Source organism: Medicago sativa, chromosome 5, assembly GCF_051527215.1.
Source record: "Medicago sativa cultivar Bolivia chromosome 5, Bolivia_mono, whole genome shotgun sequence".
NCBI lineage: Eukaryota > Viridiplantae > Streptophyta > Magnoliopsida > Fabales > Fabaceae > Medicago > Medicago sativa.
Window position 1 is genome coordinate 20,461,590 of NC_140753.1, and position 22,450 is coordinate 20,484,039.

The 22,450-nt window shown below is 31.8% G+C and overlaps 2 protein-coding genes across 3 annotated transcripts; one reads left to right on the forward strand and one right to left on the reverse strand.

Annotated features, from left to right (window-relative positions):
- On the forward strand, positions 1-8,309 carry LOC146920898 (mechanosensitive ion channel protein 2, chloroplastic-like). Its single transcript, XM_085714336.1, has 14 exons — positions 1-120; positions 685-885; positions 977-1,027; positions 1,687-1,850; positions 1,938-2,061; positions 2,155-2,252; positions 2,355-2,468; positions 2,809-2,869; positions 4,329-4,478; positions 4,592-4,702; positions 4,860-5,027; positions 5,124-5,237; positions 6,291-6,347; positions 7,230-8,309. The coding sequence occupies exons 2-14, from the start codon at positions 811-813 to the stop codon at positions 8,058-8,060; spliced, it is 2,118 nt and encodes a 705-aa protein (XP_085570462.1). The 5' UTR covers positions 1-120; positions 685-810; the 3' UTR covers positions 8,061-8,309.
- A 1,105-nt stretch (positions 8,310-9,414) lies between these two features.
- LOC146920899 (O-fucosyltransferase family protein) lies at positions 9,415-14,203 on the reverse strand. Of its 2 annotated transcripts, none has more exons than XM_085714339.1 (10): positions 13,967-14,203; positions 12,676-12,738; positions 12,478-12,559; positions 12,305-12,375; positions 12,121-12,209; positions 11,817-12,020; positions 11,177-11,447; positions 10,743-10,970; positions 10,436-10,633; positions 9,415-9,888 (listed from the first exon to the last, which is right to left on the reverse strand). In XM_085714339.1, exons 1-10 carry the CDS (start codon positions 14,063-14,065, stop codon positions 9,679-9,681), a joined length of 1,515 nt encoding a protein of 504 aa, XP_085570465.1. In that variant the 5' UTR covers positions 14,066-14,203; the 3' UTR covers positions 9,415-9,678. The 2 variants fall into 2 exon arrangements, with proteins under 2 accessions (XP_085570465.1, XP_085570463.1); XM_085714337.1 differs by having other exon boundaries at positions 12,305-12,378.
- Positions 14,204-22,450: the final 8,247 nt, after the last annotated feature.

Here is a 22,450-nt window from a genome sequence, read left to right on the forward strand (position 1 = left end):
ATTACGTTGTAGTTTTTGTGTTCTTTCTTGCATTTGCATTGCGCCTCGTAGAAGCAGATAGACAAAAATCCATTGTTGAGTTAGGTCACAAACTCTTCTTTTTCTTTGTCTTCATCGCAGGTAATCAATGAATTCTCAAAACTTTACCCAATTTTTCAATAATTTTATTGCAATTTTCCAATTCATGTCACATTCGTTATTTCATTCAATTCAATTCAATTCATGTGCTTCTCTATCTATTTAACTTAATTTTAATTTTTGATTGTTGATGAAATTGTTCCATTTGGTAGTTAAGAAATATAGGGTTAGTTAGTTAGTTAGCTTTTTTAAGTTGTAAAATTATTTGATGCTAAGTTAGTTGTAAAAGTATTTTAATGTTAGAGTCAATTGTAGATAGTAAAAAATAGCGGTTTGTTCAAGTTCCGCTATGCCACTACAACAGTTATTCAACAACATTTTGTACTAAATAGCAGAACTCTTTCAAATTCCGCTACGCTATAGCGCTTTAACACCGCTATTTAACAATACTAGACTATTCGGTGTTGTGAAATTGTGATGCCTTCCATCAAGATTCAAGAGCTAGTTTCAGATATTCCGGAGTTAAGGCTTAGTGAAGTTTAGATGTTTGAAATCCTTAACCTTTGTGATGCTTCATGTGATTGATTAATATCAGTGTTGCTGCAGGAAACCGAGTTGAAAGATTGACAAAGTCTATCTGCAACTGTAAATCCCTATAGGGTACAGACTGTTGTGTTGAGTTTTATTCAAAATTTGCAATACTACTTGGCCATTTGATTTGATACAATAATAATGGCTCTTCCTGGTTCCCTGCAACTGTCTCATGGGCTGGGACTTTGCAGGAACCTCAACAGCAATAAAGACCGGGTACTAGAAATACATTCAGTTCTACGTTCTTTGTTCAGGTATCGGTGTTGCATATTTCTCACTTTTTTTTTTACCACTTCATGGTTTGCAGAGGGGAAAGGGGAGATGCAAGATGCAGTTATTCAATGCATATCCAGTTTCGGTATGTTCTTAAAAACATTAAGATATGGTCATGTTGCTTACTGTTGATTCAACGTGTAATTGGTGTGCCAGCGTTGTTGTAAACGGTTGCCTGGCATGCAACTATGCCCTTTTTCTTTGAAATTTGAATTACAGATTTCGTGGTACTTTTTTTATAGGCAAATGTTAGTAAGTTAGTAGCTATATGTTAGTTTTCAGTGTTCAAAGTCTGGATTACTTGGTACTGTTCAATTTTGATTATTGGCAACAAAAAAAATAATTTATCTTGTCATTTGCTTGTTTTTGCCACACCCATCAGCAAAGGGTAGTATGTGCAGCTGATATAATATTGGGTCTTGGTCCTACGTGGTTACGCCCAACAATTGCGCTAAACAGGAACCCAAGATCCATTAACCCATCACTAGCATAAAATTTCATAACATATTTTTTTCTTTTTACTTCGATGAATGACCCATTCAGCACTCTTCCAGTATCTATAATATTGTCAGGCAATAAATGTTATTGTGCTACTTGTAAACCTGATTTAATGATGGTTGAATGTTGATAACTTATATATTGTTAGTGATTAGATGAAAAAGTAATTCCTTTTCTAGATTAAAGAAATTGCACGACTATTTTCTCTTCACTAGAAAGTGACTGTTAGACAATCTTCCACTGCAGTTCATGAAACAGGACTACAGGGGTCTTCAACACCTCCATCATATAAACAGGTCAACGCATAGATTGTCTCGCAAATCACGCTCTTTTAAATGTCATTGTTTTTTAGTGCCAGGCGAACGAATTGCGCTTCCTTCTGTTAAGGTGGCTACTACAGTACTGACAAGGTGAATTTTCTGATTTTGCAGCCATCAAGCGCACAAATTTAAGTGCTCTATCTTTTAATTGGTATGCACTAACATACTTTTCTGCAGGTGCTGTAATGTATTACAAAATCGTCCAGTCATTGTAAAGTTGATTCCCGCCGTTGGCATTATCATTTTTGCAGTATGGGGTGTTGGCCCATTGATGTTTCAGACAAGGAAACTGTTTTTTCAGGTTATTTAGCAATCGGTTTATATTCAGCTTTGTACTACTAAAGATTCAATGCTTTTGACACGTAAGTCTAACAGTATACACTGTATTCTGCAGAAGAGTGATAATAGTTGGAAAAAAAGTACCACTCATTACATAGTAACTTCATACCTTCGACCACTACTGTTGTGGACTGGAGCCGTACTTATTTGCAGGTTTCACTATTAAAAAATAATAACTTTATCTGATGATGAATGCGTTATATCTTATTTTGATTAACATATTCTTCACTTACTAACTTTTTTTGCTAATCGCAGAGCATTTGAGCCAGTAATTCTACCTACAGAAGCTAGCCAGGCTGTTAAGGAACGACTTTTGAATTTTGTTAAATCATTGTCGACTGTAGTGGCTTTTGCCTATTGTTTATCAAGGTATGCCTGTTTCCTTAACTTCAGAATATCTGTTCAAATTGATGAATTGTTTGGTCACTTAGTTGTGCGCCTAGTTAATTAAGCTATTTCGGGATTTTCATCTCCCTTTCATGAGAAGCCTTATCCGATTGTCTATTATTTTTAAAAATTGTGACACCTATTTTTTTTTGTCTAACTGCTTTGTTTTGTTTTTCTCTATTGAACAATACGATTGAATGTTTCCAAGATACATCATTATTGTAGCATGCTTGAGGACTTTCCCCAAATCTTTGGATCCAATTTGCAGTGCCTATTCTGTTTTGCTTCCATAAACTAATTGTTGTGTGCTATTCTTATGCAGTGTAATTCAACAAGCTCAGAAAATTGTAACAGAGAATGTAGATGCAAGCGAGACAAGAAATGTTGGTACCTTTTCTATATGTTAAGGCAACTGATGTTATATATATAAAAGGGGCCTATCAAGTGAGAAGAGTAGTTAAAATGAGAGAGGAGAGGGGTACATAATCTCTCTCCACACGCCTACGCTTCTTCAGTTTCTGCTTCTTCTCTTCCTGCACATCACCGCCCAAAATTTACCATCTTCAGTAAGCAAGGGAACCCATTAAGATTTCTTCTAATCTCCTAGTCCTTTCTCCATTTGACTTAATTATGACTGTGACTGAGAATTACAATTAGTTCAAAAAGTTGAGTCTCAATCATTTCTCCTAAATTATGTTGAAAAATGGATTCTTTATATTCCCTTTTTTCCTTGTGTCCATTAATCGTACATATAATCCGATCCTACCCCACTGTGGTGGCTTGGTCGTGTTCAATCACACATTTGTTGTCGGCCCCCTTTGTTGCAACTAACGAACACAATTCCCCCTGATGAAAAGGTCACAACTTTGGGGGAATAAACATGGCTGATATCGTTCACAATCAAATATCCAAAAAAAAGTAGCAATCAAGTCATATGATCTTGGTTGGGTTGGATCTGCGACGCTTTTAAAAAATATTGAAGGGAAGAGAATGCGAGGAAAAAAATCATAGGCGGCGAGAGAGAGATCAGAAGGGGGCAGCACACTTTAAAACTGAATTTAATCCTAACCATTAATTTGATCTAATGGCTTTTATGTACTCCTCTCATCTCTCATTTTAACTACTACTCTCACTTGATCAATCCCATATATTAATTGATATTGTTTAGCTGGTAATAAAAGTTGTGCAATATAGTTGGTTACCCATCTATATACTTCGCCCGGTATTGATTTTAAGTAAAAATAATCATATTTTGTGATAAAAAGTAGAAGTAAATCTCAAGTAGTTTCACCATGTTCAATGACATCATTCCTGAAATTACATGCATATAATGTATATTTTGTTTTTCAATGTCCTTTTTTTCTATGGAACAAGTTCTCATGGAGGGTAGCTTAGAAAATACCATTACTTTTTTATTACATTATTAAGAAATATAATTGCAGTTAACTAAGAGTCTTAATTAGGGTGACTTTAGGTATTTTGGCTTATAATTGAGACCGGATGAAGTAATGGTGTTTTTGTTTAGGTTTCTAGATTTACCAAGATTAATATGACTTGATTGCTAGATTAATTTTAATTTACAGAGAGAAAAGCATGTAGAACTGGAAACACTTGAATATAATATATGACAGCTCCCAGGTATATGAGCAAAAATAATTCATTTTGGCTGCGTATGTATTTAGATGAGATGCATTATAGAAGACTAGTGGCTTTGCAACTACTATGTACTGAAGATAACAATTGTAGAAACATGGATTTCAGTTAATTGCTTGTTTATTAGCTGTGGTTCAATTTCATACGTCTTGGTTGTTGTTGTTGTAATGAATTATCTGTTTTTGTCAGATGGGATTCCAATTTGCAGGCAAAGCTGTTTATTCTGCAGTATGGATTGCTGCTTTTTCATTGTTTATGGAATTGCTGGGCTTTTCTACCCAGAAATGGGTCACAGCAGGAGGTTTTGGGACAGTTTTGTTGACTCTTGCTGGTCGTGAGGTTTGAGATTTATCTTTGCTTATAATCATCCCAATTCTGTTGTACTTTACAATTTTAGTCGTAGTTACCTGTGATATTGTGGAACTTATTCACGTTAAATATTATCTGTTTAGATATTTACAAACTTCCTTTCAAGCGCAATGATTCATGCAACTCGACCTTTTGTGGTAAATGAATGGATTCAAACGAAGATTGAAGGATATGAGGTGTCTGGCACTGTTGAGGCGAGTCAAGTTGCTCCTTTTAATTATTGAATGTTGGAATTATATATTAAACATGTATCATGTTCTGTTTAAATAATAATTTAGTCGAAAGTAATCATACAATACAGTGTAGTGATTTTGAGTTCTCTCAGTAAGGCTATGTTTTCCTGCTATGCAGCATGTTGGCTGGTGGTCACCAACAATTATACGAGGTGAAGATCGTGAAGCTGTACACATTCCAAACCACAAATTTACAGTGAATGTTGTGCGGAACCTCACTCAAAAAACACATTGGAGAATCAAAACCCACCTAGCCATTAGTCATTTAGATGTAAATAAGATTAATGTAAGAAATTATTTTGTTGTTTATATTTAAATTACTTTTCACCAATATTGTTTTATGATATTTTTCCCAATGACAAATGGTTTAATGCTTCTGCAGAACATTGTTGCTGACATGCGGAAAGTATTGGCCAAAAATCCTCAAGTTGAGCAGCAGAGGTTGCACAGGAGAGTGTTTTTGGACAACATAAACCCTGAAAATCAGGCGCTTATGGTATGTATGAACTGGTTACAGTATCTTGCAATCAATGATTCCGTGCTAAATTACAGGGGTCTTAAATAAGAATAATTTTTTATTGCTCTTTATAGAAGTTGTTAGCCACAAACATCGTTGCACCATAAAAAATACAGAGGAAAAATTCCTTCTGTTTGTTTAGATTGTAGTAGCTATCAGTACCAGGACAGAATTACGTGTATATTTTAATCTGCAGCCGACCTTCGACGAGTGCTTTCGTTAACTATTCTTTAAATAACATATCCTAGATATATAGAGGAAAAATTCCCCCCGTTTGTTTAGATTGTGGTAGCTATCAGTACCAGGACAGAATTACGTGTATATTTTAATCTGCAGCCGACCTTCGACGAGTGCTTTCGTTGACTATGCTTTAAATAACATATCCTAGATAGAATCACGTGTAATGCTTTATACTTAGCACATGTGACAATAACATATCCTAAATAACATTTTAACGTGTATTGTTTTACTGTGTACAATACGCTAAATGGTGGGATCCCTTTCGTGACCCTGCGTACGTGGGAGCTTAAGTGCACCGGCTGACCTGAGGTTACATTGTAAATGCCGTGGTCAAATGCTTAGGGTACTTTTATTAATACTGTATTCACTACCAAAATAGGGTAGATTCTACATTTTCGCATCTAAAACTTAAAAAGATTAACAAGTACTTGAACCAAATAAATTGATAATTTGTACAATTTAGTGTCTAATGCCTTATAAAAATAAAGAAGTAATATTGACATTTGAACACTACAGTACATCATATTCGTACAACAGAGGAGCTTGCATAAACTTAAGCCTGCCTTAATTACGTGTGAATCTACTTGCATAAGCTTGAACAGTTGCACTTGCACCTGTACGTTTCTTTTTTTGTTCTCCCAAATCCGATTTGTGTACCCACATTTCACTGGTAGGAACATTCGTTGGTTATGATCAGATCAAACTATTACCCATATTATCATCAATGTGCTATCTTATGATAGTTATGTATTTAAATATAAAATATAATATATTCTTTTCTGATTTTCACAGATTCTGATTTCATGTTTTGTCAAGACCTCACATTTTGAAGAATATTTGTGTGTTAAGGTAAGAATACTTCTTATCTATGTAGAATATGCACTTTTTATGATACTTTCCTCACGCAGTCATAACTCATAACTCAACTTGCAAATGTGAATCAAAGAGTTGTTGGAAACTATTGATAGACAGTAAATAATCCACATAAAAACAAGTACTTCTCCTGCAAAGCTCTTGATCAGGCTTGAGAATTCCTACAAAATATATTTGATCATTTGAATAGAACTCATGAGTAATCAGGCGACAGACCCTTCCATGTGCCACTCATTGAACCTTACAATCAACTTTCTAGTGTTGCAACTTGCATCTTGCTTACACGTCTAGTATTAATCAGTAGAAGATGGATATACCATGAGCGATGACTGCTTCATATTTGTAGGTTGGATTTGGCTCCTTTGAATGAGTTATAGCCATTGATAGAAAAACCAACCCATAAAATTGCAGTCATTGATGGTTCAAGATCGGGTGATTCCAACCCTTTGCATTTATTATATGTTCAATCCTGGGTGTTATTGATGTGCATTTGAACTTAAGGACTTAAGGATTTAAGATGTAATTCATTTGACGGCTATATGTAGAACTTGATTTCCAATCCGATATCAGATGCTTCAAAGTTTAAATCGTCTTAAATAATTAAAACCATAAAGAAGTAAACAACCTCTAAAAAAAAAAATTAATAATAATAAAGAAGTAAGCAATGATAAATTATTCTTTAAATTGTGATGAATTATGATGATGTAGCTAAATTTTCCTATTTATAGTGTTCTAGAAGCGTGTTCTTGTTTGTTTGTTGGCTTGACATGATACTCCAAATATGATCTTAGTTCTGGCAGCAGTTTATATTTGCTCAAGGATTAAGCTGATTTTCCATCTATTGGATTTTAACAACAGGAAACTATACTATTGGATCTTCTTAGAGTTATCAGCCATCACCGGGCCCGGCTTGCAACACCAGTCCGTACCCTGCAGAAAATATATGCTGATGCCGACTTGGACAACATACCATACGCAGATTCCACATTCAATGGTGCTGGACCAGTATCTAACCGTCCATTATTAGTGATTGATTCACCTTACAAGAACAATGCAGATGATAAAATGAAAAGTCGATCGGCACGTGCAACTGTTGATCAAGATGACAAGACAACTGTGCGGGCTAAACTTGATACTAAGACAGACGATAAGGTTGAACCAATCGGAGCACCAGATACTAAGGTTAGAGGAACTCAAGATGAATCTGAAGTGGATGCCAAAGTCATGGCATCTAACTCTGATGTTGGTGAAAACAAGCCATTGAAATCAAATTTAAACAAGGCAAACGTGGAGGTGCCGGAAATGTCTTCTACTTCGAACTCCAAAGTAACTGGTTTGGATGTAGATAATTCAACCATGAAGGACATCCATGTCAAACAATCCAAGGGTCAAACAATTAAAAACACCAAGCCAAACGTCGACTCAGAAAATCTAGTTTCCTCATCAACAAACAGCACTGACAAAACCAATGGAAATATGCCAACAAAACAGCAAGGAGAAAGGAAACCTGCTGCACCCAGGCCTGTTCTTGAAGAGAATATAGTTCTAGGTGTTGCATTGGATGGATCAAAGAGAACACTTCCTATCAATGATGAGATTGACACTGTGACAACTCAAGAGGCAAAGGAAATGGCTGCATCCCAGGGTGGAAATGGATCTCCAAAGGCTTCAGATGGGAATGTAAAGTAAGATTGTAGATGCTACAAGAGGAATATTTTAGTTATCAGTGAGTTTAACTAGGTAGTTGTTTGAAGGCTTAATCTTCCAACTTTTAAGTACACTGCTGAAAATTTGAGCACATTCTTATCACTGAGAAGCTGTATATACTATCACTTCATGTAATTCATATATCCCTCAAAGGTCTTGAGGTTTATTGTATTATTAATTCACTATTTTTGCTGTTTCAGCAATGCATGTATGATTCTGTTATACTGCCAATTTACTATCATGGATTTTTCTTACTAGCCAAGATCAGGAATGAGAAAAAAGAATAAAATAAGTTTGGATCTTACTTATGTTTAAAATAAATAACACGACACTGACATGTCTTGATATATAATTTTTTTTTGGACCACTCCTCACCATTTTCGATCATATAACTTATATACGGACATAGCACAAATATGGCTTACTTTTTTATTATAGCGTGAGATTAAAAAAATGAGATGATCTACATAAGTATTAAGTACATTTTGACAATTTTATACAAATTATAAAATGTGAGTATTATATGATTAAGAGAAATTGTGAGTATCTTTACACAGTTACCCTTGTATGAAAAACTTAGGCAATCTCACACATTAAAAATGTAATTGGTATTGTATGCAAAAAAGAAATTATGAATTTATTTTGGTATGAGAAAGATGAAAGAAAAGGAAAAAGATGAAGTAATAAATGGTAAAAAGTAAAATAGAAAAAAGAAAGATCGATATTTCATTGATATTGTAAGACACTTGTAATTCATGACAATAAATTCTTCCAAGTGAGTTCTCCTATACAGCATATAAACCAAAATGTAACATCTAAAGTTCAAAAATTTCATAGAAATGCTGTTTAAACTCTTAACCCATTTGGTGATTTGCAGAGACTGATCAATAAACTCTTTTTCTTGTATGTTTATTCTACTGGGTTAGATTTATGTCCCGAGTCTATTCTTTTTCTTTATTCATAAATAAGTTTTTCTTTATTCATAAATAAATTTATAGCTTATAAAAACAATCAATATAGCTAAGTGATAAAAGTACAAAGATATTGGGGTAGGATAATTTGGGGTAAATTGAATTAGTTCTTGTAGAAACCAATGTATTTTATTTTGAGTTATATTTTGGATGATAATATTATACAAGATATTGGGGTAGGATAATTTGGGGTAAATTGAATTAGTTCTTGTAGAAACCAATGTATTTTATTTTGAGTTATATTTTGGATGATAATATTATACAAGTACACCATTTAACCCAAGAACATGTCTATGGTAGCATATCACTCTTGTGAAAGCTACACTGTAACGTGTATCAAGCAAAAAAGCATAATAATATATGAATGATAAACAACAATATGGCTCCTGATATTGCATTATAAATAATACTGCTCCTGCTAAGAATGCCATCATCTCATACATACATCTCTCACACAAGAAAACTACTATACTATTTATCAAGCACTCTTACCAAGAACATCATAAACGTAAAAAAAAAAAAAAATTCGTGAATAGGATTAGTGATAATTATTTTATTAACCATGCAGATGTCAAATAATAAGACACTGAACTATATATTATAGAGCCTACTAATCTGTAAGCAATCTATTAACCTTGGCACATGCAATCAGGAACAGGGTATGTGTATATGGATTGTTTAGGCTTTCTAAGCCTGAGTTGACCTTGTCTACTTTCATGACCTTCAACCACTGCATGCTCAAACTCTGACCACTCCATGGTTTTGTTCAAGAACAGTTGACCCATCAATGCCATGTTTGGCCTTATAGTCTTCAAGTTCAAGTATGTCCTGTGTCCAACCTATCATCAACAAAGCATTCATTATCATTTATAAATTCAATTCAACTGTTTCAACAGCCTTGCAGTACCATCATAAATATGTTGTCTAGACAGTTCTAAACACAGATTTCTTATAGTGTTACTCCCTCCATCTCATGTATTAAGTGTCATTGTCATTTATAGTTATACACACTTTTTAAGAAAATTATTCCGTGTACTAGTAATTTCTATGATAAAATGTGTTTCATTTACTAGATAAGAGTATATCAGTAAAAATAATAATAATGTTATATTGGTATTTTAAAATGACAAATAATGTGAGACAAACAATACTCTAAATATGATACGGAGGGAGTAATTAATTGTTATATGACAAACTCATGAATGTCCCATGTTCACAGGAATTCTGTTTGTATGGCCAAATGCATCTCATAATGAATAATTGAATATGAACATGGCCTCAACATGGTTAAGTCAAGGTCCATTATCAGTATGCTAGGCTAGTTACTAATATTGGCAATGCATATGCATGGAGTCATATATATGGTAAATTTTAGGGAGAACTCACCAATGCATTGTGCATATTTCCTGGTGAAGCAGAAATGAAGATGTCACTATGTATACTAATGTAGTAGTCAAGTGCGGCTAATAGCGAAGCTTTTCCCTTTATCAGAGCACGCTCAAAAGGCAAAGTAAGGCTCTTTTTGTCTTCCATCAGAGGAAACAATTGCTTCAAAGTAGAAATCCTGGCTGCTCCACCATAGACCTGGAAAAGGGAAGATGTTTTAGAAAAACATAATCATTTTAAAACAAGCACTAATAGTTAAAATGAATGAGACTCTACTGTTTCAAACTAAAAAATAACATGATTAAACCTTATGAGAGGCAAGATATAAACGAGTGCTGTTGTCGAATCCCAAAGCAGCTAGCAACAATCCGACTTCCTCGGGAGTCATTGGGCAACGTCCCTGACTTCTCAACTCTTCATCAGTGAATTGGGAATTAAGAACCCTTCCCTGCCAAATCACCTGTCTATACTTTGCAAGAGCCAATTTTTCAGCTTTTCCCCCACCGAAATCACAGGCTGAATGGGCTGCCATATCCTGCCATAAAATATTATTACACAAACTTTTTCAATTTACAGACAAATGCATGTAACAATAGGGCAGGGAGTGTGTTGCTAGCACTACTGTAACGTCAAGATAGTTATACGAACAAACAAGAAAAATTAAGAAACAGAGACAAATTTTACAACATTGCGTGTACAGATGATGACAATGATGATGATAAATGAGAAAAAGATAAATACCTTATCAAATCGAAGGTGCAGAACAACAAATTTCCCTGCATTTTTATTATCATCTACATTTGTGACCTCTTGAAGGTAGTTGGAGTTCATTTCTTCAGACGAGCGTTGGGGATTGCGAAGGCGGCTGATGAGGGAATCTCCAAGTGCTCTGATATGGGGAACAAAGTCTAAAGCTTGAAAGTTGACTTTACAACGCAGGTGTTGGATATCCATAGGCAAGTTATCAAAACTCAGGCGGTGAGAAAATGGAGAGATTGCAGCAACACCATAACTGCATCAAACAAAAACACCATGATATTAGAATTTCAAAATTCAAAGAGAATATACAGAGCTTGCAGCATCCCCATAATATACACCTTAAAATCAGCCATATCTTTATTTAAAATCGATAGAAAGATTATTTAAAAACAAAGAAGTAATAAATAATCTTCAAAACAATGTTCAGCGCAGGTTCTGTAATTGATAACGTTATATAATTGATAACGTTATATAAATGCTAAAGCAGTTGCAGTTGCAATTATGAATAAAAGTGTCTATAATCTTAGTCACTGAATCGACTAATGTTAAAGTTATTGGTCCGGAACATTTCAAGTCATGAATGCACTAGCATTTAAAAGTACAGATTCAGGTAACTACTAACCTTTGTAGGACAGGCAAAACATTTTCCAGATACCAGTTGGCTGTTGCATGTACTGGTGCAGCCTTGATTCTGGTATCTCGAATAGCCAATGAATAGTACTCCCTAGTGCTCCACGAGTACACTTCAGGAAGCTCTTTAACTATAGAAACATCATCCTTTAATACATCAATGAAATGATCCACATCAAATATATCCTCGAATGCGCTGCAGAGAAACATAAGCAACCTCGATCAATACATTACATCGTGCACAATCCACGGAACAAAATAATACAATAAATTGGAGTTCTAGTTTCTGACACTACCTTGAATCCTTCCACACAGGATTTAATTCAAGGTATGGGATCACAAGAGTTGCATTCAGTATCTTCGCAACAGCAACTGCATCACATATCTAAAAAAATAATTAAACACCGTGTAAAAATTATAAATCTTTCGCATACACGAAAGAAAAAGATTGATCCAATTAAAAGGCTTTAAAATACGTACCCCCATCCTTTGCTGGTTCAGACCTCCATCAAGAAATACCTGGATGTATCCTTCAGACTTCTCTGGTAATGCTACTTCAATTCAAGTTCCAGTGACAAAATGATTAGATAAAGAAATATACATAACCAAACATCATGTGTTCTCAAAGATAAAATAAAGTAACTTTCACTCACTTGGCCTATTTTCCGATTCATCGCAAGATTTCCAACCTTGATTTTCTAGTGGTGTCCATATTTCCGAAAGCTGTGATATTGGCTTCACAAGGAGAAAACAATAACAAATTATAAAAATATATAAAATGAACAATCAAAACTAACAAAAACCAAAATGAAAGTTGTTTAAAGAAAGCATTCGCTGCTCAATTAACTTACTGTTTCACGCTGCACGGCGCTCCTCAGAAGGCGTGAGTGTCTAGGTTTTATAGGATTCATTTCCTACATAAAGCAAGTTCCAAGTTATAAGGTATGGAAAGCCAATAAACTAAAATCATAACGAGATGCTAAGGCACGAAAGAAAGGAAAAACTAGGAATTAAACAGCATGAACACGATGATGTTATTCATTCTAATAGATATTGAGCATGTTTGGATTGGTCTATTTGAGTTTATCAACTACCATAAGTACTTATGAGACTGTTTGGGAGAGCTTATAGAAATAGCTTATGACATGTGCATAAGTTGTTTTCAGCTTATTTCCAATCATATAAATTTCAAGATAGCTTATGAAAACAGGTTATAGCTTATACAAGAACAATTTGACTTTAATTTATCATTTGCTACAGAAATAGCTTACATATAAGCACTATATGATAAGTGCTTATGCCATAAGCGTTTAATTAAGTTGTTTATATCTAAACAGGAATTATGTGACTTTTACAAGGCAAGTTAACCAAGCATCATATCATTTTTTTTGACAATTTTTTTTTTTTCATTATCAATATTAAGCCTTCCATTGGACACAATTTTATGATATTTACCTAAACAATTCCTAATTCTGCCCCTTCAATTTTATTTTATTTTCCTAATTCCCTTTTTTTGTTAATTCCCTTTTCCTCAAATTAATTGCAAGTAACTATCCAACAAAGAACCTCAACCACCACACCAAAATGAGTAATAGCATGTCCTAAACCATGTGATCTATAATTAATAGGCTGTTAAATTAGTTACACAAATTTACTAACTCAGTCAACCCAATTAATTCCTTTATACCTTTCTCTCACTCACTACTTTCATTTTCTAAGCTGTCAAATTCCCAATCCAAAAATTAATCTTAACGCTAAACAGCATCAAACAAATAATCTAAACGCTTATTAACTAAACCCCATATAATTTCTTTCACCCCAAAAACACACACAAATATTGATCAACCAAACCCCAGTTTCTAAATTTCTCTAAAATAAAATTTACTATGAAACTCAAAAGATTTCTGATAATAAAATAAAACCAACTACCAAAAAAAAAAACAAATCAGGAAAAACACTTAAGAAAGTAAATTACTCAAAAACTTAATTAAACAAACACACACATAAAATAATCGAAGGAAACAAAAAACATTACTGAAAATGAAATAAAAGACATAACGGTAATGTTACTGTTCCACCAAAATTAGAAAAAATTAAAAATAAAACTTCCGAGAAAAAAAAATGAAGATTTAATAAACTCACCGAGTACATAGAAGACGAAGAGACATGATGAATGAAAAGGAACAAAGAAAGAGAAACAACAACAAGTGTTGCTCCTCTGTTAAGGAAGCTAAGCTCCATGGTTATTGGAAAAGGAGCTCAACCTCGGATCTAGATAGAAAATGACGGTTTTGACCTTTCAAAAGAATTTGAGGAATGTGAATGAAGTAATGTAGAAGATGAAGAAGAAAAGAAGAAGAGAAGAGAGAAAATCCAAATGAAGAGATTATAATGATCTTGTATTTATATATATAGTGTGTTCTTTGGAGTTATGTGAGTGAAATGTTTTTAGTTTTTTTGTGAAAGTAAGTTTTGTGAATATGGACACCTGGCTTAAGTCACCGAATTTAATAATTATAGGGAGGTTGGAGTCTTTATCATGGTGGGCCCCACTATCATAATATGCAGCATAAACTTAGGTTTTTCTTTAGTGTATCAAAGTTTAGTCGACTCGATGATTGGACTCATTAGGGTTAGAGTATCTTTAAAGATCAAAGTATGTATATGGATTATCTGTAATCAAGAAAGTCTTGATGAATATAGAGTTGTTCGTTCTTGATCGTAAGTTTAGAAAAATGTAGGTTTTCTTCTGTTTTATAAATATAGATATTTAATTAAAATTTAAAGTTAGATCGTTGATCAAGATTAGACGACTTCGAACACGATAACTAAATGATTCCGCACTTACTGATATAGGCACTCATAAGTTGTTCGTGAACAAAATTCTGACGATGCTAACAAAAGTTGAACCATAACTTTTTATGAATCAACCTTTTTTTTACAGGGTTATGCTAACAAGTTCTCTTATGACACTGTTCAAAGAAATCAAAAATAGTAAGTTTGCGTTAAATTGAACAATATTTTGATTTTTAAAAAGTTAAATTCATCATTTCATAATACAATATTTCTATTTTTATCATCTTAACTAATGTTCAATGACACTCTTTAACATTTTTCTTTATTTATATTAACTTATTATTGATATAAAATTTTCACCACCATTACCAATAATTAATCTTCGTTGACAAACTTGTAAGACACACAAGATATATTCTCTCCTTTCAATCAATTTTTTCATAAGCAATAAGAGAAATGATATTTGTACAACCATTTTATGACAACTTTTATACAACTTTCTCTCTCATACTCACATGATGTACTTATCCTCTCTCTTTCTTTTTCTCTCTCTATTGTTTTTGACCAATGAGAAGAAAGAAAAGTAAGGTTGTCACAAAAGTTGCATCAAATGGTTGTCAAAATATCAAGCAATAACCAAGTACAGTATTAAACTACTAATCATTTACTTTAAGGAATTAAAGTTAGACTAATATATTGTAGACAACTTTATCGACATATGATAGCTAAAGTTTTATTATTAAATTAATTAATAATGTTAATAAGAAAGGTGAGAGAAATAGGAATCACAGGTGTTGAAAGATGATGCATTGTATTTTGGGGCAGTGGTAGATTAGACCGTTGTGTGTGGATGTGGAAATGTTTTTTTAATTAATTTCACTCACTCACGAGTTTACAACAACAGAATCCTTTTTCTTTTGTTTGTTGTTTTGTGTGACCACCGACACATCCAAGGTGGTAAAATTGGACACTATCTTTCCACCTTCAACAACCAAGCATGAGAATCTACCCTTTCACTATGAACGATCACTGTTTTTGTAGTAATGTAGATGGAGCCATTGGTTGTTAGAGGTTGGATTTTAATGAGGCTATAGCTTTCCAATTTTTTAACCTAATCTAATTAGGAGAATTCAGTCCATAATAGACACTTTTGGATATTTTTATAATTACCAATATGTTGGTTGATTGAATGGTATAGAGAGCCCCAACATTTTAAGTAAGGAGTTATTCGATTCTTGACTTTTGTATGTGAAAGTTCTTATTATAAATACTTCATACTTTTAATATGGTTGTAAAAAATACATATCTCCTATAAACTGCTTTTTATTCCAAGAAACAAGTGACTCAAGGAATTGATTAATTGAATATAGATTTCTTTCGATTCCATCCCATTTGTTTTTTTCATTTTATAGATAGACGAAATAACTATAATTATTGAAAACTCAACATACAAGTGGAAAGTGCACATGCTATAACAAAGAACTTTGTTCTATATCAAATAGGCTACAACCACGCATGTAAAAAAAATTACATTAAAATTAATTTTTTTCCCTACAATTTTATAGATGTACACAAATTATATTTAGAAATGGATAAAGATCACAATAATAAAATAGAAAATGTTAACAAGTGTTTCAAGGGTATTTGTTTATAACTTCAAAGAAAAAACTTTTTTGTGAGAATTGTATATTCAACATATTGAAATTTTAAAAATGAATTTTTTTACATAAGATTTCTAAATCATTTTCTCTTTTAAATTCTTAACAAAAACTCTTAAAAGCACTTGTTAGCATAATCCACAAAAAATAATATCATTGATTCCACCGTTTTATAAAACTCTTTGTTTAACCTAATCGATAAAGGATAAAAGATAGTCTCTAATGACAATCTACACGACTTTTAAAAAACTTTCTTTAGCGAAACATCCTGTAAATTTTTGTTTACCAATGTACCAGCACTAGAAATTGTGGAAGTTTGTACACTTTTGAATAGATTATTGATTTTAAGAAAAGTTCAATGTCTTAGTACACATGAGTCATGACACGAGGGTAATCGAAATTTATTTTATTTGAGAGTACATTTTAACACATCTCAGTGAGATCGGTTAAATATATCAGTGGACAAACTGTACTTTTTTACCTTCTCCCTATCCGTTCATAGACAATATATTCATCATTTATATAGACACAAAAGTTAAAAATATGAAGAAAAAAATCTTTCATTGACAAAATTACAAATCACAAATTAATCACGTCAATTGATATTATTTTATTTTATTCTCTTTTGTTTATTTTTGGTTTTATGTGAATGTCCAAATATATTTATTTAAGCTTTTGTTCAAGCAAGTATAAATATATCAATTAGGGAATAAGATCCAATAGTTATTTAGTATTGTAAATAGAAAACATCGTTCATTATATAACTGTTTAAATGAATCACTTGGTGTGAAACAAATATGAATAATAAAAAAGAAGCATGTGTATAGAGTTAAAAAAAAAAAATGTATGCATATATCTATACATATTTTTTTAATAAGGAGTCTAAGTGTAAAGAGCTACACACCAAACTCAATAGTATAAGGTGTGTATTGAAAAAAACTCAATCTCATATAGAATAGAGTTATATATAGAGATCATATACTTGAAATGAGTTCATAAAGAATGACATTATCTTATGCAAAAATCTATTATGTAGTCAATAATATCTAAAAAAATAGCTACACCTACCAAACTACTAATATATAGTTACAAATATAAATGTGTGACAATTCATAAAATTTATATTTTAAATTAATAATATTGAACATCTTTTTATAATATTCTCAAGCTTTAAGAATTCCGTACCATACACTGAATTTTTTAACAATTATTTATTCTTTCACATGTCCCATACAAGAGTCCAAGTTCATTTTCAACGATCTGAATCAGATCCTGGATTATTATTTTCAGTATTTAGTGCATTAAAATCAGAAGCAGGTCAAGCTATTTTCCCATATACAAAGAATAATACTAACATATTTAATTTATTTATTTAATATGAACAAACACGATATAGTATCATGCTAGATTGCTAGTGAAGTTCCAGGAAAGGTCCACATTTGTCAACTACATTCATTGATAATGTTTTTATTAAATATACAATCTGTTACTTTTTATTGACAGTGTATATGAGCTATTAGTAAGTTGGCACATTAATGGAATGGTTGCATATTTTATGGCTTGAGTAAGATGCAAAATAAATGTGCATGTGGTGACCAATTGACAGATGTTGTGAGTGAGTGTGAAAACTGTAGCTGTAAGCAATGAAATTAATGAGATATATATTTTTTTGATTCAACAATGAATTAATGATTTGTCGTTTCTGTTTTGTGTTTGTTGATCATAGTAATAATAAAGGGGTAACAGGATTTATTTACCTTTTACTCTTTTTTGCGACATTTGCGCTGCCTTTTTCTTTATTTAGAAAGCAAAGCAATGAAAGATGCTCATATAAATTTGTAATAGTGTTCATACCGTTGATTTTTTACATAAAATATCAGACAATTATGATTGTTTTGAGCAAAGTTATTTTCAGAAAAAGCTAGTTTTTTTTTTTTTTTTTGCAAGAAGCATTTACATTAAAAGTCTAGTGTAAAAGTGTGATATATACCATTGAGACACTTTGATGAATGAATTGAGTTACCCTGGCTAAACATTTTTGTTCGTGGAGAATGAGGTAGTTTCTCTACCTGGATAATCTCGGAGTTAGTTGGATCAATGTATCAACGTCAAATATCTTGAATTACCTAAATTCCTTTCAAATTCGAATAAAGTTCATATTATTAGCTTGGTCTTCTGAATATTTAACATATTATATCGTTTAGGCGAATTAGGTTATAAGAGTGCATAAGGTTAGGGCAGACCTTAAGGCTTAGTGAACACTAAGAGAGATAATTGTAAATCATCCACCAAAAGAATCTTACATCAACAGTTTAATCAACGATCTTACGGGTGAGTCAACTTTTTACTAACTTAGTTAATCTTCATTGATACTCACGTCATTTCTTAAAAACCCTCTTAATTACACTAATCTTAATTGCTTAATGAATAACAAAAGGATAGGATAAAGACTCCCAAAGAGGAAGACATGCTTCTATATTCGAGAAATGGAGAAGTCCTAAAAAATATAAGGGAGGTCTCAGGTCAGGAAAAAAATTGGAGAGCAATGACGCCACAAAATCTTAATGAGTTGGAGAACGAAAAAGTCATAAGATTATAGTAAATCTCTAAATATCATAATTCTCTCATTTTATAGAAAACGTGAACAATACTTACAAATTTTAGAAATATTACATTAAAAGGAAAACTATAGGGAATACTCTCATTTTATAGGAATCGTTAACAATACTAACAAATTTTAGAAATATTAAATCGAAAGGAAATTTGAGGGAGTTCTCTCATTTTATAGGAGTCGTGAACAATACTTACAAATTTTAGAAATATTACATTAAAAGGAAAATTATAGGGAATCGTGAACAACACTTACAAATTTGAAAAATATTTCATTAAAAGGAAAATTATAGGGAATCCTCACATTTCATAGGAATCGTGAACAATACCTACAAATTTTAGAAATATTAAATTAAAAGGAAAATTATAGGGAACAAAGATAATTGTACATGACTAAAAACTATTCAATTTTGAAATTTGAATTTATTATCTTTTACACAACAGTGATGATGACTGAAATGGATTTTATTTTAGTTTATTTTATTCCATGCATATTGCACGAGTAATACTACTACTATATCCTAGGCGAAGTACTGGAAAATGTGAGATACGCATTATTGATGTAAAAATGGAATGTTGAGTTCTCTTTTTGTTTGCAGGATCTTCATGGCTAGATATACATACATTGCCCTTGTCCACAATATGGGTCCTCTTTGTAGGGACGATAGACTTCCAATCAAGACTAATATGTATCCAAAATTGATTGAAGATTAGAGGTTGATGGGTCAATTTGTTGCAAGCTGGTGGTGCCCACGTCAGATACTATATATTTTTATCATACATAAGGAATGCATGGGGTCCTATTTTTATCATATTAATTCATTCAACAAATTATTTCTTAAGCACTAGATATTATAATAGTGTACATTTTTATACCGACATCTAATATATTATATGTTTTTAAATAATTTTTTTTGACAAGAAATAATATATTATATTGTAGTATATTATATCATGATATATTTATTTTTTAAACATCTTTCCAAATATCTATATCTTTTGTTACATCAATCGTACAATATAGCTTTTTTAAATGATAAAATTTTACATTATTTAGCCATTGCGAGTTTTTTATATAGTGTATTGCACCTCACATTGTCTCCGTAAGTTTAACTCAGTTAGTAAGAATGTTGTATAATATACACAAGCGAGCGGATAAGACAATAAATATCCAAATAATTTGTTGGATCAGATTTAAACAAAACTTATTCGTTGAAAAAGCACTTTCAGATAATGATTAAATTAATTAATTTAATATTTTCAAGTAATAAAAAATATGTATCTTTTTGTCCCAAGCTCGACTCTGCCGAACGGCAGCGGCGGCGCACATGTGATTTATATATATATATATATATATATATATATATATATATAGTTTATTGGATTGGATTTAAATGAAACTTATTCATTAAGAAAATGCTTTCAGATAATTATTAAGTTATCCCTACCCCAAGCACGGCCCAAACGACGGCGTCACGTGTGTGATATATATATTTTCTTGAGCAGTCAATGTGGGGCTTTGTTTTTACTCTTTCAACTTTCAATCATTTGCTCTAGTGTTCCAACAGATTTTGTTTCACTTTAATTTATTTATCGATTTTTCTTTGATTTTTACAATTATTGGGTGCTAGAGTTTTGATGACAGCTCTTGTCCGATTTATTTCATGATTCAATTGCGTTTTAGATATGATCATGGTGATACTTTGAACTTCTCAACATGTACAAATTTGCACATGATAGAAAAACTCTATTATCAATACTCAATTAAAATTCCAAAACATAAACAAACTATAAATTATCGATAATTAGTTATCGAACTATCATGACAAAAATAAAAAACAAATAGTGTCAAACATCAATACATTTTTCATGGACATAGGTTAAAGAACAATACACATAGGTTAACGAACAATACACATTTAATTAATTTGTGGAACATCAATACAATTTTCATGTACATGGTTTGAAGAACAATACACATTTAATGCAATATTCATGGACATATGTTAAAGAACGATACACATTTATTTAATGAGTCATGTTAATTTGTGCCCTTAGGGCATATGTTAAGCATTAAATTCTTGCCACTAATGATAAGTATTAATTGAAAAAAAAAATTAATATGAAATTTATTGAGCAATAAATTAACACAATTTCTGATACATAATTTCTATTAGTGAAATCCTTAACATGTGTCCTAAGGGCACAAGTTAACATTTCCCTTATTTAATTAGTGGAACTATAAGCCTTGTATGGACTGGTCTAGTACATGAATTGTTAGAACGCGAAGGATTCAAATCTAAAACCTATATAAGAACACATTTCTATGTTCTCAACCTTACACCACTCGGCCAACCCTTAGGGTTAACCTCTTTAAATGTTACTGCACACTATATTTAAATGATTTAGTCAATTAAATGAAAAGTAAACAGTCATTAAAAAAAACTAATAATGTTAACAACACACACTACCTAACACATATTTCTCAAGATACACCATCTTATTTGTTAAAACTTAATGAGTGTCAACAATTTATGTAGAAACTACATATTTTAGTATGACATTCATGTTTTACTAGAGAATAATTATTTTTAGTTGATACAATTAGTTTTTTTTATTCACAATATGGACACTAAAGAAATCATATTATTTAAATAAATTTTTTACTCTATTTCATGCATGTGGAAGAGAGAAAGAGCAAGTAAAACATTCTCGAGACGATTTTAATGCGTATGTTTACATGGGTAGGATTAAGAAAGTTCATTTCGATATGTTAATTAGCATCAAACTAGAAGTTTGCATTTGGGGAAACAAATTGAAAACTATAGTTAGATGGATAAATAGTTTGCTTTAGCAATTACGCATAAGATAAACTATTTCAACCATCAAAGAAAAGAGAATGTGATTACATTGTTTTTCATTCTAAATTGTTTCTGCAAGCTATCTTGACTAACATGCTTATTCAAAGACATAGCGACATATATGTGAAATTCTTTCACATATTATTAGAAAACATTTTCTTAAGAATACCTCATAAAAATGTTTTTCAATATTGCAATTGATGTGATAAAAATATTGTCATTTGTTGTGCTTCTATTTGATATACTACCTGAAGGTGTCTTTGCTTCATAGATACTGGCTCACACCCTGATTATGATGCCAATACATTATTGATTTACTATTACTAAGGAACTTATCCCCTAATTTAAGGTTTTATTTGATTTTTTATTTTGTTTCTTACAATCTCGTATGTCAATACATTAATATTATCAATATACTTTCAAAAGAAAATTCATTGACCTCGTTGATTCAGACCGTGTTGTGCGTAAAAATATTTGATATTATTGCATTCACGTCTAATGAGTTATCAGGAGTCGTTTGCCACCAATCTTTATCTCACGTAATGTAATGATTTCATTAAATTTGATTTCTCTACCTTGAAGTCAAACAAACACTTTTCAACAATTCTCGCAATCTTCTTCAATAAAATGAATCATCTACAATTTTAAATAATAATTAGTAAACAAAGCATCAGAAAATTAAAATAATTAAAGCATCGAAA